Here is a 19,258-nt window from a genome sequence, read left to right on the forward strand (position 1 = left end):
TAGGTTTATATAGGAGTAGAGGAGAGGTGACGGGAGGGAGGAAGAAGGGAGGAGGTAAATTAAGCAAAAGTAGCACATAAAGGAGACAGGAAACTGACGAGCAGCAAATACACATACTCTCTCTCTCTCTGTATATATATATATATGTGTATATATATATACACACACACATACATGTGTATATATATACAGAGAGAGAGGGAGGGAGTATATGTTTATAGTGTGTGTGTGTGCGTGCGTGTATTTCTTAAACTGGTTTTTCCCTCACATAATAATATGTCTTAGAGTATTTCCACAGCAGCAAATATGTATCTCTTTTTCATTTTTCATAGCATAAAGAAATATGAAATATGAAAGCCCCATTGCTCATGAAGCTATTTTCTGAGAAAGGTTGACTGGCAAGCCACTCTCCTGTTGCCATATTCTCAGTGTGAAATCATTCCCTCCATCATATTGAGATCCTGCGTTCTACTTAGATAAGTTCCAAACTCTCTGGGTTCTGCATTTTGCAAAAGAGAGATGTTAAGAATATTCAATGTTTCCTTCCAGATTGCCTCATCTCTTTCATCTTTTTTTTGAGACGGAGTCTCGCTCTGTCATCCAGGCTGGAGTGCAGTGGCATGATCTCAATTCACTGCAACGTCTGCCTCCCATGTTCAAGCAATTCTCCTGCCTCAGCCTCCCGAGTAGCTGGGATTACAGGTGTGTGCCACCACGCCCGGCTAATTTTTGTACTTTTAGTAGAGATGGGGTTTCACCATATTGGTCAGGCTGGTCTTGAACTCCTGACCTCGTGATCTGCCCGCCTCAGCCTCCCAAAATACCGGGATTACAGGTGTGAGCCACTGCACTCGGCCCTCTTTTATCTTTTATTTCAAGGGTAGAACTCTCCTTTCTTTATGGCTTCTGGTAGCATTGGTTAATATCTTACTACTCAACATGTGGTAGACGGACCAGCAGCACAGCCATCACCTGGAAGCATATAGAAATGCAGACTCTCAGGCCCACTGAATGAGAATCTGCGTTTTAGCAAGGATCCCAGGTGATTTGTGTTTAAGTTACAGATGCATGTGTTAATATATGTTGTGACTCAAAATCACAAGATTATATATATATTTTTTCTAGGGGTGAGGAGGTAGAGCTGCACACTTACCTCTGATAGTAGCTGTCTTTATTGATCTTCCCTTAACTAATGTGCTGAACTAAATGACATTGTCCACTCCACCCTGTAACATATACTCATCAATAACCTTAGCTGAATGCTCACAGCCAGCTAAAAACTATCTAGACTGAACAGGTGCGTACATATGGATTAGCTGCATTTAATGTTTGCCAAGTATCAGCTGTGTTTGCTCCAAACCTATTTAAATCAATTGTGCATGTTAATATAATTAAACAATCTTGAATAAACTGATGAAATAGGAATAAGGTAGTTATTTCTAAGATTAATGCTTTGGAAAGACAAGAAAATGAAATGAAACATGCTCTCAAGAAAAATATGGATAATACATCTATAAAATTAGGATAATACAGCTATAGAAAATTGGCAAAGTTGTAAAAATGTAGAAGGAATCTGTGTTCAGATTTTTTTACATGTTTCAGTTTTTATTCCACATTAAGGTAATTGAAATTAGAAATGGAAAATTATATTTTATATGTATGGCTACAACAAAGAGGTTGGAAAGCTATAAACCCATGCTTTTAAATATTTTAAAAGACCTTGGTCCTACATGAAAAGATTGTAAATGGATACATTATTTTATGTTTGAATTCAAATAAGATTGTTTTATTTTATTTTATAATAAAACATTTCTTTTTAACAGTTTACCTTTTAGCCAGATTTTTAATTAACCAACTCCTTGTCCTAATCATATCAGCTAATATAAAAATATATAGAAGAATTCTACTGTATAGCTTCATTTCTAAAGAGCCAAGCAAAGTAGAAGCAGGAATTTTATACCTTAATGGACTCTGGCTTTTTTTGTTGTTGTTTTTTGTTTTTGATAGATAGGAACCTGAGGCTCAGAAAAATGAAGTGTCTTGCTTTAGATAAAAATTCTCAAATTGTGGTCCCCAGACCAGCCACATCAGCATCACCTGAGAGCTTGCTAGAAATAACAGCCCCAGACCTACTGAATCAGAAACGCTAGAAGTGGGGCCCAGGTATCCATATTTTAGAAGCCCTGCAGGTGATTCATGAGTTCAGCTAAAGTTTGAGGATCATTGACTTAGATCACATCCTAAAGACAGCACCTGGAGAACCCATTGCTCCATTACACTCTCTGGTTCATTTATCACACACTTTCTCCAAACCTGAGAGTTCTTTTAATCAGAAATTCTGTAGCTCCATAATTTAAACAATGGCTGCAACAAAAGAATGTTAGGGGAAAAAAGACTGTTTCTAACATATGTAAGGTAGAAAGATAATCTCCAAACTGTCCCTGAAAATGGATTATTCTAATACCCTAATTGACAAATAAACTTCCTGTTAATGGAGTTGTAGCTGTTGGGTCTCGGCTGCTGCTGACTACCATCTATGTATTGAGGGCTGATTATGGGAGAGATCCTAAGCTAAGTGTTTTACACATTTTCTCATTTTATAAGTAGGTTATTATACTTATTTTCCAGAGGAAAGAACTGAAGCTTAGCGTAATTAAGTAACTTGCCTAAAGGTGCAGAGATAACAGACTGTGGAGCTAGGATGTGAGTCCTGGGCTGCTGTATTCCAAAGCCTATCCTTTTAAGCACTACATTTTATTATCTGCTCATTTGGAGAAGTTAGGGCTACTTTTTAAAAAACACACATACACAAATATGAACCAAGTTTTTGGAACTTATATTTTTCCCCAGTGACTATCAAAGTTCAGTCAATGACTAGAGAATAGAAACTAGAATCACTGGTGTAGAAACTGTGTCTAGACAATACAAATTGAAAATGTTTCTTTATGTCAATACAGACTCCTCTTCTCCACCCTACCTGCACATTAATCAGTGGACCTCCTTGAAAAATATACTGATACCCAGGCCTCACCCTTAAGCCAGTTAAATTTAAATCTCATGGGGTGGGCTGTGAGTACTTGTTTTTTGCTTTTTTTTTTTTTTTCTTATTTTAACAGCTCTTAGAATAACAGGTTATTCTAAGGTGTAGCCAGGGTTGAGAATGGGTTGAGATATGAACATACAGGTTTAGATAATTCAGGCCCAGAAATGGGTTTTAATGGGTTTTGATGAGTTTTTCCACATAGCCTAAGTTATTGGGCAAAGATGCTGGCAACCTGTTACCAGGCAAGAATGCTAGCCATTCATTGAACAGTTGCAATGCCCAGGAGTGTGGCGTAATATAACTATACCCTCAAATATCTGCCATATTTTAGATTACCATTACAGGGATAAAAGATACATTTTTCAGGAATCCTAAATATAAAATTTGGTATTTAAAAATGCCCCATTTAAGGCCGGGCGCGGGGGCTCACACCTGTAATCCCAGCACTTTGTTGGCCGAGGCAGGCAGATCACCTGAGGTCAGGGGTTCGAGACCAGCCTGGACAACATGGTGAAACCCCATCTCTACCAAAAAACACAAAAATTAGCCAAGTGTGGTGATGATGGGGGGAGGCTGAGGTGGAAGGATCTCTTGAACCTGGGGGCAGAGGTTACAGTGAACTGAGATTACCCCACTGCACTCCAGCCTGGATGACAAAGTGAGACCCTGTTTCAAAAAAAAAAAAAAATCAAAATGCCCTGTTTATCCATAACTGAGTTGGAATGATAGTACAACTTTGCTTGATGAAAAAAAAAAAAAAGAAAGAAACAACTCTGGAAAATACCTAGGTAAACTTCATTTCCTGGAATAGGAAGTAGATGTTTTATAAAATCTTGGCTCTTTCTTTTCAGCCATCCTGCTGTTTTCTTTGTTTAAGAGAATCAAAGTGTGTTTTCTTTTATAAACACACCAATCTAAACTAAAAGACAGTTGATGGAAAGATTTTATTTTTACTGGCTTTGAAAAAGGAAATATTTAGCCAATTAATAAAAAGTATTCATCCCTGATTTACTTTCCTAGTTCTCCTGCCTGTTAAACTAGGCAGAATTAACCACGTGTCTTGTTTTATGTAGTAAGATTTCTGAAACAATTGAGTGTGACTTGAATTATTTTTTAGGTTCGTAAGAGTCTCCTGCTATATTTCTCTAAAGCAGTGGTTCTTAACTGGGGTGATTTTGCCCCACAGGGGACATATTTAGTTGTCACAACTAGAGAAGGGAGTTTACTACTGGCATCTAGTGGGTCGAGGCCAGATATGCTATAAGCACCCTATAAGGTACAAGACAGCCCCCACAGCAAAGAATTATCCAGCCCCAAATGTCGGTAGTGCCAAGGTTGAGTAACCCTGGTCTAAAGTTATTACTTTTTATCTGTTACAAATTTAAATTTTTTTCTGTCTTTTTCTTGCTTAGAGCCCTTCTATAAATCACTCTTGTATAAAATAATAGCAATTAAATTACAACCTTGTTCCACCAGAGTGAGCCCAGGTATTCCCTGCCTGGAAGGCTGGGCCTGTAGAACATTTCAAATATGTATTTAAAGCATTTTAATGCCTCATAGATGGTACTAATGGCAATGGAAGTTTGACAGTTATAGTGGGGATTTGAGCTTCTGAAGACTTCGAGGGCCAAAAAGAGAAACACCCTCATGTTGACCCGAAAGAATAAAGATTAAGGAGGCTTGGCTGCTTTTTCCTGGATTGCTTAAATAGTACAATGTATTTTCAATTGATTCAGCATAATTTTCATTCTCTAAGCTTAGCACTTTTATAGATGTATCGCTCCTCTTTTTAATACCCTTCTTAACTGGAGCATAAAATAAAAATTAACATGAAAATAAAAATTAAATTATCTCACTATACTTATTTTTCCAAGAATCATGATTCTTCCTACAACTAGGCTTGGTTGGTTGGAACTAAAATGGGGCTTTGGGAAAGTATCTGAGTGTGCATGTGTGTGTTAGAATGTATGTGCGTGTGCCTGGGTATGCCTGTTACACCTTCGTGCTTGACGTCTAAAGTGCCCACCTATGGGCTTATCTGCTCAGCATCCCTCTTCTAGGAAATGACTCTTACCCACCAACTTCGTTATAACTGGTGTGGTGTCTGTGATTGGTGGTCTTTCCAAGCCACCTCAATTGTTTTGCTCAGGGATAGGCACTGAACCCAAGTGGGAACAACCAGAGTTCTTTCTCCAGGGTTTTCAAACTCATGACCAAAAGGGAGTCGTGACTCACTCGGCAAGGCCTACACAGACGTGCTGCAGCCACCTGTCGTTCCCACCGTGTAGAGGATGCCAGTTGGCTGCAGGACAGCAGAATGCAGCCAGAAGAGGTTGGTGAGGCAGGACGACCTGCATATCCCTGGCAACCCCTGCCCTTCTCCCAGCACGTGCTTGGGCTCTTCTTGGCTTCTGGGGAACACTCCCCAGATCCTGCTGACTTCTCTCTCTACTTAAATCAGTTATAGTTAAGTTTCTGTGACGTGCGACTGAGACCGTCATGACAGCAGCGTCCTTACCTGAAGAGGGATTCCTCCAGCTTCTCAAACACAGCCATCTCCAAACAAAAGTAAAACCACAAACCCCAGAGTGTATCTGTTTTCAGGAGGGGGTTTCTGGTAATTAGCTTAGATTGCAACAAATGGTACACACAGACTGCCGGCTCTGCATGTGTGCTCCAAGATGGGTGTTTACCCTATTATATTCCAATTTAAGAATGTCATAAAGTTTATCAGTGAGCAAATGGAAACGAGCAAGAACACATAGATGGGTGGTGAAAGGTGTGTGCCTTGATGGATAGTTTTTTTTTTAGACTTCAAAAAATTAATTACTTTCATTGGGTTGATAGCAAAGGGGGCACAATTATATTCCCCACTTAAGCTTGGCGATGGTTGGGTATTTTTAGCAAATGAGTTGTCAGCAGAAAGGCTTCATTAGACTCATCAGGATATCTGCCCATGAAGAACGAATCCCAAACTGTACTGACAGTTTCCTTGAGCCAAAATGATGAAGCACCTCTGACAAGAGCCATATTGTGCTCCCCATGTGAGGAGCGTGAGGAACAAAAGAGACAGTTTGATCTTCATTTGGTCAGGTTAATATTGACACAGCTTAGAAAAATCAGAAGGGTGTGCAGTGCACACGTGCAGCAAGTGCTCTGGAGACTTGCCTGGTGGTTTCCATAAATCAGAGAGGGGAACCCAGAGAGGAAAGGAAGTTTCCTGCTTTCTTGAAATAGGGTTCAAACTAGATGATTTATTTTTACAAAGGAAAATAAATAAAGCTGTCAGTGTTCAGGCTCATGGCTCAAAACAAGCCAACGGGGACTTTTTTTTTTTTAATCTATACATAATTATAGAAATCATTCATTATTATTATTTTTATCTGGGAGCTAGAGTGTAGCCCAGGTTCTACCATTTCAAAAATAGAGCATGGCTAATGAGCGGGGTTTCATTACATGTGTGTTCTGAATTATTCGTTCCCATATAGAAATTTTTATAAACATACAGAAACAAAAGGGGCCCTTAAAGGAAACAGCAGTCTAGCCCTTTCCTTGCCAAGCACTTAAGTCCGTACAATAGAGGAACGTTTTCCTGAATATGGATCTGTCCTTAAAGAAAATGTAAATTAGGCTGTTAGTTAATGAGGTGATGACTTGCTTGTCTTTAATTGGTTGTGAAACTCCGCCATCCAAGTATTCAATCTATTATTAACTGCTTGTAAGAGTGCCTGGGACCACTGTTACTCTAGGCCCAACTCTCTGTCCGTGTAACAACAGTGCTTCTTTATGGAAGATAAGATGGGATGGGAAAAGATGGGAAAGAATTTTAACTCCCTTATTTGAGGTGTGCCTGAGATCAGCCCACTTCATTTCAAGCAGTTCTTTTCGTGTGTGTCTGTGTGACAGGGTCTCGCTCTGTTACCCAGGTTGGAGTGCAGTGGTGGTATCTCAGCTCACTGCAACCTCCACCCCCAGGCTCAAGCAATCCTCCCATCCCAGCCTCAAGCAATCCTCCCATCCCAGCCTCCCCAGTAGCTGGGACCACAGGCATACACCTCCATGCGTGCCTTCTTTTTTTTTTTTTTTTTTTTTTTTGTTTTTTTAGTAGAGACAGGTCTCACCATATTGCCCAAGCTGGTCTCGACCTTCTGAGCCCAAGTGATCTGCCTGCCTCAGCCTCCCAAAGTGCTGGGATTACAAGCATGAACCACTGCACCCAACCTGATTTCAAGGAATTCTTAACCTGTGCTTTCAGATGAACTATCTCCCAAGCACTTTCTCTCTCCCTTCATTAATGATATGCTTATAGGAGGTAATAAATATTTGTTCCATGACAAGAAAGCAGTGATTTTCAGTTTTCAATAAACATGTTATCTCCCCCTCTATTCTTGAATTCTTCAACTCAAATGAGGGCCTTACAAGAGCTTTTGCTTGAAGGACTCTTGGTTTTTCCTTTCATACTTACGGCGTGCTTAACCTAAATCAAAGCATTTGCAGATGGATGACATTATCATTGCCTTTGATAGTTGTACCTTAATGAGAGGACTTCGCTGTTGTAGTCTTCTTCTGTTAAGAAACCCGCTAAGTCAGGAAAATAAAAAAAAAAACAAAGCCCCTTTAGCCTCTCTACTCCCCTCTGGCATTCTAATTTCTAGTTTCTCTGAGTTTTTGAACATAAGTCAGCTTATATTGGGAACATCTTTAGGTAATAAGATTTGTACATACTGAGCTGGGCGTGGTGGCTCACACCTGTTAATCCCAGCACTTTGGGAGGCCGAGACGGGTGGATCACAAGGTCAGGAGATTGAGACCATCCTGGCTAACACAGTGAAACCCCCGTCTCTACTAAAAATACAAAAAATTAGCCGGCACTGGTGGCGGGTGCCTGTAGTCCCAGCTACTCGGGAGGCTGGGGCAGGAGAATGATGTGAACCCAGGAGGCAGAGCTTGCAGTGAGCCAAGATCGCACCACTGCACCCCAGCCTGAGCGACAGAACGAGACTCCGTCTCAAAAAAAAAAAAAAAAGATTTGTACATACTGAATGGTAAAGCAGGCTTCTTCCATTGCTTGTGTGTCTAAGTTACCAGAGCAAGAAAATCTATGTGAGGATACTTCTGGATAACCAGTGATTATGCCACATCTCCGATTTTCCCACCCATTCCCTGTGTACACTTGCATGCCCAGCTTTTCAAAAGTACATATTACTGCAAGAATATCACAACGTTCTTCTTTATAGAAGCTTTGGGGTTTTTCAGTTTTAGGCTCTTACATATAGTTCACAGTCACCCCACGGTTCTATTTTATAGAGCAGATGAATAACTGGACATTTCTCACAAAGCATGGTAATGTTCGATCTTCAAAAGATGTAAGCAGCACATTATTGTTAGCAATTGTCAAAATCAAGGATGTTGCTTGCTTGTGTATGGTGACAAGAGAGAACCAACACCAAATCGAAGTAAATGGAGTAGTTAAAAACTATTTTTATTAAAAACTGAATCAGTAACATCTTTGGTGAGGAGGGATATTCTCATTTAAGGATAACACAGGGGTGAAAACATGGGCTCTGAAGTCAGAGTAACCTGGGTTTAAGTTCCATTTGTCTGTGTGACATCAGTTACTTAACCTTCCAAAGCCTCCATTTTCTCAATGCAAAAGAGAGACAATGTTACCTATATTACAGGGGCATCTTAAAGTTTAGATGAAATGATGCAAAGTACTTAACAGAGCACTTAATGCAGAGGCAATACTTAATTATGTCAGGCAATGTACTATTGACTTAAATGAAAATTATATTGGCATTTATATGTGTTACATATTCATGTGCATATTGTAGTAGTTTTAATTTTCACAAAATATTTTCACAAAAGGGCTCTCTTTTTAGCTATAAAGAATGATAATGTGTACTGTCTGACATTCTTTTCAAAATATGATGTCTAATATAGTTTTAATAGACCCAGTGAGTTTTTACTACTATGATGCCTTGGCTGCCTCATAAAAACAACAACAATAGAGTGTAGGCTGGGCACGGTGGTTCTCACCTGTAATTCTAGCACTTTGGGAGGCCGAGTTGGGAGGATCATTTGAGGTCAGGAGTTCAAGACAAGCCTGACCAACATGGTGAAACACTGTCTCTACTAAAAATACAAAAAAAAAAAAAAGATTACAGGGTATGGTGGCACACGCCTGTAATCCCAGCTGCTACTCGGGAGACTGAGGCATGAGAATCGTTTGAACCTGGGAGGTAGAGGTTGCAGTGAGCTGAGATCATACCACTGCACTCCAGCCTGGGCAACGAAGAGAGACTCTATCTCAAAAATAAAAAAGAACAACAGAGTGTAAATAAATGACATCTGGAAAAAACATGGAAAATATCTGCTTACCAATTAAAGAGTGTATGAAAAACAGAATAAATAAAATCTCTTAATTTATGCATTTGGTGTTCTCATAAATCATTTTCCTGTCAAAATTATCAGACTTTATTATTGCTGAATGTTTTAAATATTATAATGGAATTTTGGTTGCATAAATCATAATGCTTTCAAGTTAGAACATTTGTGTACATACCTCAGCATTTTTCTTATATCTTGATTTTAAAAAATAGCCCTCATTCTAGAAATAAATCCATGCAGACTGTAAATGTCAAACTGCACTCTTAAATTTCAATAACTCAGCAATGCAGGCTGGGCACTGTGCTTGCAAGGTAGTTAGGAATTGTCTAGTGTGTTTGTAAGACTCACTGTTCTCAAAATTGCAGCCGTACACTGGTGTTTTAATCTTGGTAATTATTTTTATCTACAAGCATTTTACCTACAAGTGACACCTATTCACTTGATTTTTTCCATTTCCTGCAAAAAAAAAAAAAAAAAATTCAGATATAGCAAATCTGGGAATTGCTTGTCCCTGACATTAGAAAGTAATTTATTCTTAATAAAAGTCTTACTCAATATATTTCATCTGTAATTTGTGAGGAAGACAGCACTATAATAGGTATAGTCCAGAATGCTTGACCTATGTGGGAAGTATTAGCATCAGGAGTAAAATTCACTTGGCCCTTGGAAGTGAAAATTCATTTGGCTCTTGGAGGTGAAACGGTGGAAATGATGAAAAAGACTATTCATTGTAATGTAGCTGAAGGAAAAATCACTCTACATTTTTTTAATGCTTTAAAAGCTGTTGTTTGTATAGTGACAAACAGAAACTCATTCACTGAGTCTAACTTGGAATTAAAGATAGAAACTTTGATAATGAGATCAACACTGACTTATCAGTCGGTTTTATACCTTACATCACTTTTAAATGACTTTGCTTCATATTTAACTTTGCACAACTTCCTCCATCATCTCACATCTAAGAATTTTACATGTAAATCATTTAAATGACTTAAAGATGTGTGTGATTATTATTTGAAAGTGCACATACATTATAGAGAGCATAAGGCAAAAATTGTCATAACTAGTCCCCACAGACAGAATCTTGCAAAAGTCCTTTCTATGAATAAGATTAATCCCATAAATCCTGAGAATTACCTAAAAAATTTTAAAAAAAATTAAAAAAAAAAAACAGTAAAGGAAAGAGACTTAATGTTTATTGTCTACTATATGTCAGGCAATTGACCTGTCTTTTATATATGATTTTAATTCTCACAACAGTCCTATGAGGTGAGAGTTTACAGATGAGGAAACTAAGGCTCATGAAAATGAAGTAACTGACTTGAGTCACCCAGCTAGTGAGTGGCAGAGCGAGAGTTAACCTCATGTTTGGCTGACTCATAGGTCTTTACTACCTTGGCGTGAACTCCCTAAAATAATGAAGAGACAAAATAAGGTTTCAGAATAGCAATTTGGCTAAATTATAACAACTTTATTATCATTGAATCTTAATGTCCTTTGTATGTTAGAATTAAATACATATTATTTGAATACATCTAGAAATGACATTCTACTTTTATATGATTACAAAAATTATCTTCCGCTTAACACCGTATCATGGGTGTTTTCCTGTGTCATTAAGTCTTCTTTGATAGCATAACTTTTAATAGCAGTTTAACAGTCCTTTGTGTAACTGTTCTATGATTTACTTAACCATTGCTCTACTGTTGGACATTTAGATTGTTTGTAAGTTTTAGTTATTAAAGTAATAATCCAGTGAATAGCTTTGTCCACAAATCTTTGTGTACATATGTGATTATTTCATTAGGATATAGTTCTAGGCTGGGCATGGTGGCTTATGCCTGTAATCCCAGCACTTTGGGAGGCCAAGGTGGGAGGATCATTTGAGGCCAGGAGTTCAAGACCAGCCTGGGCAACATAGTAAAACCCTGTCTCTACAAAAAATAAAATCATTAGCTGGGCATGGTGGTGCATGTCTGTATTCCCAGCTACTTGGGAGGCTGAGGTGGGAGGATTGCTTGAGCCTAGGAGGTTAAGTCTGCAGTGAGTCGCGATTGTACCATTGCACTCTAGCCTGGGTGACAGAGTAAGACCCCATCTCTAAAAAAAAGAACATATGTATATATTTGTTTTAAATCTTTTTTTTTTCTTTTAGAGATGAGCCCTCACTATGTTGCCCAGGCTGGTCTCAAACTCCTAAGTTAAGCAGATTCTTCTGCCCTGGCCTCCCAAAGTGCTAGGATTACAGATGTGAGCCACCATGCTTGGCCTAAAAAATAGAATATATTTCTAAAAAAAAAAAGTTTGATAGTGCCCATTTGGAAATAATTACCAATAATGAGAAAAGAAGAAAATATTATTATTAAAGGATTTCTTTGATTAATGAGTTCAGATTTATTATCCATTTGTATTCCAGTTGTGAATTGCCTTTTATGTTCTGTAACAGTTTTTCCATTGGTATGTATCCTTTTTTCATAGATTTGTATTAACTCTCATTCTTGAGGACATTAAACCTTTTCCTCCTAGCTAAAAATAATAATAATAATAATAATAATTGTATTGGGAAACTTTTAGTGACTTTAAGCAGGAGAGTGTCATTATTCAATTTATATTTTTAAAAGCTGCCTCTTGGGGAAGGGGTGGAAACAAAATAAAATAAAAGCTGCCCCTTGATGCTCTGTGGAGACTTCATTACTTAGAGACCAGCTGTGATGCTGCTGCTAAAGTTCCGGCAAGAGATGATGGTGACTGTGGCTAGGACAGCAATGGAGATGAAGAGATATTAGAGAAGTGTTTACACTACAGATATATTTTAAAGGCAATGTTAATAGGATTTGCTGGTGAATTACGTGACAGAAGAGGAAATTAGCAATCGAGGATAATTCCTAGATGTTGGGTTCGAGTAACTGGGTAGATGATGGTGCCTTTTAATAGGACAGACACAACTGGAGAGGCAGTGGGCCGTATTTTACTTGAGATGCTTATTAAACAGCTACATGCAGATCTCATGTGCGTGTAGATTCTGTCATCAGTGGCAGACAAATGGTTTTAAAGCCATGTGGCTGGATTAGATCATCAAGGAGAAAGTGGAAAGAGAGAAGAGAAAGGGGACAGGAAACAAAGTTGGGTGTGAATATTTGGAGGCTTAATAAGGAAGAGCAACCAGCAAAGGTGACTGAAGGGGAGCCGATGGATCAGGAGAAAAACAAGGTTGTGTGGTGTCAGGAAGGTGAAGGAATTAAGTGTTTCAAAACAGAGGGGGGGTCAATCTTAAATGGAATGTGATTTTTGGATTTGGCAACCTCGGAGTGCTTGGTACTTTTGAGAAGAGAATTTCAGTAAAATGATGGAGCCAGCTCCCCCACAGGGGGATTGAGAAAACAGTAGAAGGTGAGCATGTGTGAGTCATGTAAGAAGAGGGTTTCTGTCTCTCAAGGCATATCCACTCAAATGTTTTCAAGACACTCTTTACATCACTTTTATTTCATACGATGCACTGAAGCTACCAGCAGACAGCATAAAGACTGCCTTTTTCTGAGCAATGAAAAACCTAAAATATGCTATTGTGAGAATGAAAGGTTTCACTGCATCTGCACCTTCAGCCGTGAATGGGGTAATCTATGGGGGATCATCACTATCACTATCTTGCTTTTTATATTAGTTCAGGTACAGCTGTGTTGTTTCTGTTTTCCTCCCCCAGGTTATAATGAGCATCAACTTCTTTTAGGGTTCTTGGGACCTACCCCTTAGCTTTTTGGCCAGGAAAGAACAAAAGCTTTTTCTCCCCATGTGTCCAGGCTTTCCCACTCATTCCCAAACTAGGAATTACTCAGACAAGAAGACTCGTGACCTCCAAAAATGTTTAGTCATTGACTCTTCGGAACCACGAGCGACAAAGGGCTGTGACAGGGAGCAATTGCCCTTCTTCCTAACTGTTGGCATTAGTCTGAGATTTTGCCAGCCAATTCCCAGTTGCAGTGATTCATAAAGTAACTTCCTAAGTTCCACGCAGCAATTATAGGCTGGGGTCACAGATGCAGGAGGTATGTGTGGCTGGGGTGGGGGTGCTAAATTCAACGGGAAGTGCTTGTATTGTCTAAATCCTTAGCAAATTGAGTGGGAGATATATATGTATGCATGTATATACTTTTAATTTAAGTAGGGGGAAATATTTTGGAGACATTTGAGCAGATTAACAAATAGTATTTGTATACGTGTAACTAAAACAGTAATTTATCAGGTAGAAGGCAGATGGGGGGAATAAAATGCCAACCTGTATATACAGTTGGGTTGTGCTGATGATGAAGTGCTGTTTATTCAGGGCCAGCCTAGCTTGTCAGCAACATAAGAGCCACTGCAGCACATGACTCCCTGCGTAGCTAGAAGACAATAATAAATTATCCCCTATGCAAACAGCACCGGCATAAAAGCAGAACAAACACACTCTGCCTCCTGGAATCCTGAAGATTCTCACTCATTCCCTCGTTTAATTCTGTTTTAAACATGAAACTCTTGACATAATTCCAAGGCCAGTAAGATCGAATCTGGCTTGGAGAGCTGATGAGAATCTGTTTTAGGGTTATTGTAAAATGGATTTTGTTTCTCTAACTTGCCTAGGTGATTCACATCGTTTTTTGATTTATCAGCGCTTCATTTGGTCCTGTGGAATTTGGGGTCACCTAGAGGAAAACTGAGCTAGAGCACTTGAGGGACATGATGAAAATACAGTCTCTGCAGTCATAAAAAAGGATGAGCTCATGTCCTTTCCATGGATGAAGCTGGAAGCCACCATCCTCAGCAAACTAACACAGGAACAGAAAACCAAACACTGCATATTCTCGCTCATAAGTGGGAGTTGAACAACGAGAACACATGGACACAGGGAGGGGAACAGCACACACTTAGGCCTGTTGGGGGTTGCGGGGGCGAGGGGAAGGAACCTAGATGATGGGTCAATAGGTGCAGCAAACCACCATGGCACACATATACCTATGTAACGAACCTGCACATTCTGCACATGTATCCCAGAACTTAAAGTAAAATACAATTTTAAAAATAAAATAAAATAAAAAATAAACAACCTATACCATCTGAATAAAAAAGAAAAAGAAAATATAGTCTTGATCCAGTGCCCAACCTGCTAAATGAGAACCTGTAGCAAATCAGCCCAGAAATGCACACCATAAGGGGACTTTTATGAGGAGGTTGCCTTAGGAACAAAGAACTAGCAGCGTGAGTCAGTACAAGTCCTGTGACAAGTGCTAAGAGAGTCCAAATGACTGGTTTGTAGGAAAATATATCAACTAATAAATGCCTGTCTGGAGTAGTGCTTTTCAGATTGCAGCGTGCATTCCAATTCCTAGGATTGTTGGAAAATGCAGATCCTGCTTCAGTAGGTCTAGGGTTTTGCCTGAGACTCTGCATTTCCAGCAAGATACCTGGTGTTGCCAGTGCTGCTGGACTTGAGTCCAGCGAGGTCCTAGAGCCATCAGTTTAACACAGAAGAATTAAAACAGTTTGGAGATCAGCCAGCATTTTTGAAAAGGAAACTTTCCACAAGTGTGGCTTTGAACAGCGTTGATTCTACTGATTCCTAATCTTATGCTCAGATACAAATAAAACCTGCCCCCTCTTGTTTCAGTAACTCAGCCAGGAGTGTAGGGAGAATTTTGTTATATGTAAAAATTTCTTAGAAATGTGTCTCTTCTTTCAAGGGTTTATAAATGTATTTGGAGGCCTTTATATACATAATGAAAAACATTTGGAAAGGAAAACTGTAAGGCTTACTGTGCTGAAGCCTTCAGTTACTGGAAATAAGATGCAGTTAGTTGTAGTCTCTTTTTATTTTTTTCAGGGCTGTATCTTTTTTTACAATTCATGGTGGCAACAAGTTTAGCACTGAGGTTCTTGATTCATCCTCAGTGATGATTTGAAGTAATTTTATCTGTTGAACACACATTGTATATGAGTTTTGATTATTTTTAAAAATCTCCTTCTAAATATTTAAAGTCTATTTCTATTGTGGATGAATTAACTTTTTAAACATCTACTTAAAGATAGTTATGCCATTTGGAAAATAAATAAAAAGCACGAAAGCTGACAGTACACACTTTGGAACACACACTTCCAAAAGCATATGTTCCAAATGCGTATGACGTATTTGATCATAAATGTCTTTACAATAGATCCTTGATGTTCATCAGCATGAGAATAGATCCTGAGACCTTCTCGGATTCACATGTACAAGTCCTTGCCACCAAAAAAGGGAAAGCGGCCTGGTAAGATGCCAGATGAGAGCGGCTGCCTCGGAGTAGATGGCAAAGCCTCCTCAAAACATGGAAGCCAGTGATGGGCAGGGCCTGCCTGCCTGCCTACCTAGGGTCTTGTGTGCCCTCAGAGCCTCACAGACCTTGAGATTCAACTCAGTAGAATTACAGTATGGGTATGATGGCTATTTGAAGTGGCTGGTAAATAGTCTAAGCCACAAATACCCAATCCATGAGTTTCAAAGAACGACCACATGGACATTAATGTGGGCTTGGGGAAATCTGCAACTCTCTGCTCTGCACCGTTCGCTTCTTCACAGTGGCTGTCCTAGGAGATGTGTGTGGCACTTCCACTTTCTGTGGTGCACACTTCTGTGTTGTTTTAGTATCTTAACCTGTGGCAGGCATAATTCTGATTGCTGTTATAATCAGAAAAATATCAACAGAATTCTTTACATCGCTTGAGTGCACATTGTGGTGTTTTTTGTTGAGTGACACAATAGACTGTCAGTTGATGAATTATGTGGTATGATCATATATGTGCTAGGATAGATATGTATGTGGACTATGATAGAAGATTATGGATGATGGAGCACAGGTTGATTTTGTGTACCTGTCTCTCCAGTCATCCAACAAACATTTCTTGAACAGCTAGTATATGCCAGGCATTATGTTAGGGGCTAGCATATGTTCTTCACTGTACTTCTTTAAGGAAGAGAGACACCCATGCAGACTAAGTGGCTCTCATTGTAGTTAATAAAACTGGAAGACAGACTGGCTGCAGTGGCTTACGCCTCTAAGCCCAGCACTTTAGGAGGACGTAGTGGGCGGATCAGTTGAGCCCAGGAGTTCGAGACCAGCCTGGGCAAAATGGCAAAAGCTCATGCCTACAAAAAATACAATAAATTAGCTGGGCATGGTGATGCACACCTGTAGTCCCAGCTACTCGGGAGGCTGAGGTGGGAGGATCGCTTGAGCCTGGGAGGCGTAGGTTGCAGTGAGCTGAGATCACACCACAGCACTCCAGTCTGGGTGACAGTGTGAGACCCTGTCTCAAAAATAAACAAACATATACATACATACAGTAAATAAAACTTGAAGCAGCCAGAGCACTTTTTGCAAATGATGTAAACCACACCTGGGGATTCTGAGGTATTGGGATCCCTGTCTGCAATTGTTCATTCCTCCACAGCTGCTACATAGAACAAGCAAATCTGACATCACAGCTCTTTCAAAAATCTCTCAGAATTCTACCCTGGAATACAGACCACCCAGTAAACTCAGCTATGTTCATTCATAGGAATTTCTCCTTGGAGTTAATAATAATCATTAGGAAAAAATTACAGGAAGAAATAATAATTTCCTCCTATTCTTCTTGTGATAAATTGTAACAATAGCAGACATTCCTATATAGACCCTATAAGCGATAAGAGGGAAAATAGGATTTGCAAATTAAGTATCTGAATAAATATATTAGAAAACATGTTTAGGATATTTGTTCTTTGTCTAAACTATTCTTAATAATGGCAAAAACTCTTTTCTTACGTGGTTTGGGAAAACAAGCAAAGTGTATGTTAAGCCATAGCATGAAAGTGTCCACGCTTTCTCAAAGCAAACTGTATTTCACTTGCCTTGAATCATAAATGTCTGTCCTAAATACATCATAAGACTGGACAAATTTGTGGCACAACTCCTCACAGCTGGGAAGTTTGACATTAATATCAAATTTCCTGTTGTTTCAGAATTGTCTGTTTCACAGCAATATTACCAGTGACTTGAAGGCATTTACAGACAAGTTTGGTTTTGACGTCCTCATCCTGTTCGCCAGCTATCTGTCAGAGGAGCAGCAGCAGCCGAGACGACAGATTGCTGTGTACTCAGAAAACGTAGAGCTGTGCAGTCAGGTGAGCCCCTCCTGTGACCCCGGCATGTTTCCCTGGGTCCTAACCTGCTGGCTCTCAGAACACACAGTGCAAGACAGAACAGATTGGTGGCTCATGAGCAATTAGCCCAAGAGATGGAGTCCTAGAGGTTTGAGTTTTGGAAATGTTGGGGGTATTTTGTACCTTTGGCCTTTTAAGAAAGCCCCAGAAGCATTTCTCTTCTTGACTGAATCCATGGTGCAAAACATTAGCTCTTTCTCACCCCGAAAACAGCAAGTCCTCCTCTGGGTGCTATTTTCTTCTAGGACTGCTCCCTAATCATAACTAATAAGGTTTAGCTCCTGTCCCAGGACCCATTTGGTGCCCAGTGTTTAAGACCTGGTGATCTGATGCTTTAATCAAAGTTAGTGTGTCTCCAGGTACCAGAACTCTGACTAGGTAATCAACTGTGCTCCTGCCACAGCACTGCAGCTTTAGACACAAGGCCTAAGCTATTAAAAAAAAAAAAAAAAAAAAAGAATTAGATAAAATTAATCAATATAGGCCATTGGATATACCAAGCCAGGTGTACTTAATAACTAATATGAGAACATACATGATTCATTGTAACAGGAGCCACACAGCCCCGCATGCTTCATCACTCATTTTTCCTCACTAGTGGATTCAATGCCTCATGAATCCACGGGTGGCTAGAGGCACAGTCTCTTCCCCTTTCTTTTCTACGTCCTCCTTTCTGTCCCCCAAGAGCTCCACTGTAGCTCTCTTGACACATGCCTGTGGGTACTCTCGGGCTCTCTCAAGTCCAAATGTGAGAGAGCATCTCCTCCTCTGACCTGCATCACCAGCCTATGGTTTTTCCAACACTTTACTCTGCATTTGGTTTCAAAGGTAAATTTCATCTTTGGTCACTGGCTTCCCGGGGACAGGATTTAGGCCTTGGAAGCCTACAACATGGCAGCTTTCAAATCACTTTTAGCAGCAGACCCCTTTTTCAAACCAATTTGAAAATTAGTTCATTGGAAACAGACAAAAGTAGAAGAGCAGATGAAGGAGTTAAAAGCCTTTGAGCTGACCCCAGTCCTCCTCTCTTTTCCCCACCGACCATCCCCACCCTAGCGATAGCCAGAGGTGGATTCCCTGGAATCTTAAGCAACAGAGTCCTGGCTCTGGCCTAGCGAGTCCCTCTTTGCCTGTGTCATCACACCACCGGCTGAGTCAGCCTTTGCAGCAGACTGCCTGGGTGCAGAACTCAGGCTCCAGCACTTGTTAGCTGTGTGTTGCTGGACAAGTTATTTAATCTTCCTGTGTCTTCATTTTTTCATGAGTAAAATAGGAATAAAAAGAATTCCTACCTTGTGGAATTACTGTGATGATTAAAAGAGATAATGATCATAAAACCCTTAGAACCATGCCTGGCACATGAAAGCACTCAATAAATGTATAATTATTAGTAGTAATATCTATGTGAGCTCCATAGTGGTAGTGGTGGTGGTGTTGATTATTATTATTATTATTAATTTTACCTCTACTAATCCTGTGGGGGCATTTCAAAGGCTCAGCACAACAAAATACTCCTGACATTCCCTAGAAATCAGAAAGCCGCCACCCAGTTCTGGCCTCACACTGACCATCCGTCAGCGTCCCCTTGCCTCCCAGGTTGGCTTTGTCTGTTTTGG

General features: G+C 39.7%; 1 protein-coding gene across 4 annotated transcripts in view; it reads left to right on the forward strand.

Annotated features, from left to right (window-relative positions):
* PRUNE2 (prune homolog 2 (Drosophila)) overlaps positions 1 to 19,258 on the forward strand; it is a 302,133-nt gene that overhangs the window by 181,244 nt on the left and 101,631 nt on the right. For 3 of the 4 annotated variants that reach the window (XM_011947005.1, XM_011947007.1, XM_011947006.1), the window contains exon 7: positions 17,442 to 17,603. In XM_011947005.1, the coding sequence (XP_011802395.1) occupies positions 17,442 to 17,603 (162 nt within the window). Of the gene's footprint in view, positions 1 to 17,441; positions 17,604 to 19,258 lie in introns of those variants that run through there. The other variant, XM_011947008.1, reaches the window with a different exon arrangement.

The sequence above is a fragment of the Colobus angolensis genome, unplaced genomic scaffold (genome assembly GCF_000951035.1).
Source record: "Colobus angolensis palliatus isolate OR3802 unplaced genomic scaffold, Cang.pa_1.0 Scaffold257, whole genome shotgun sequence".
In the NCBI taxonomy this organism is placed as follows: Eukaryota; Metazoa; Chordata; class Mammalia; order Primates; family Cercopithecidae; genus Colobus; species Colobus angolensis.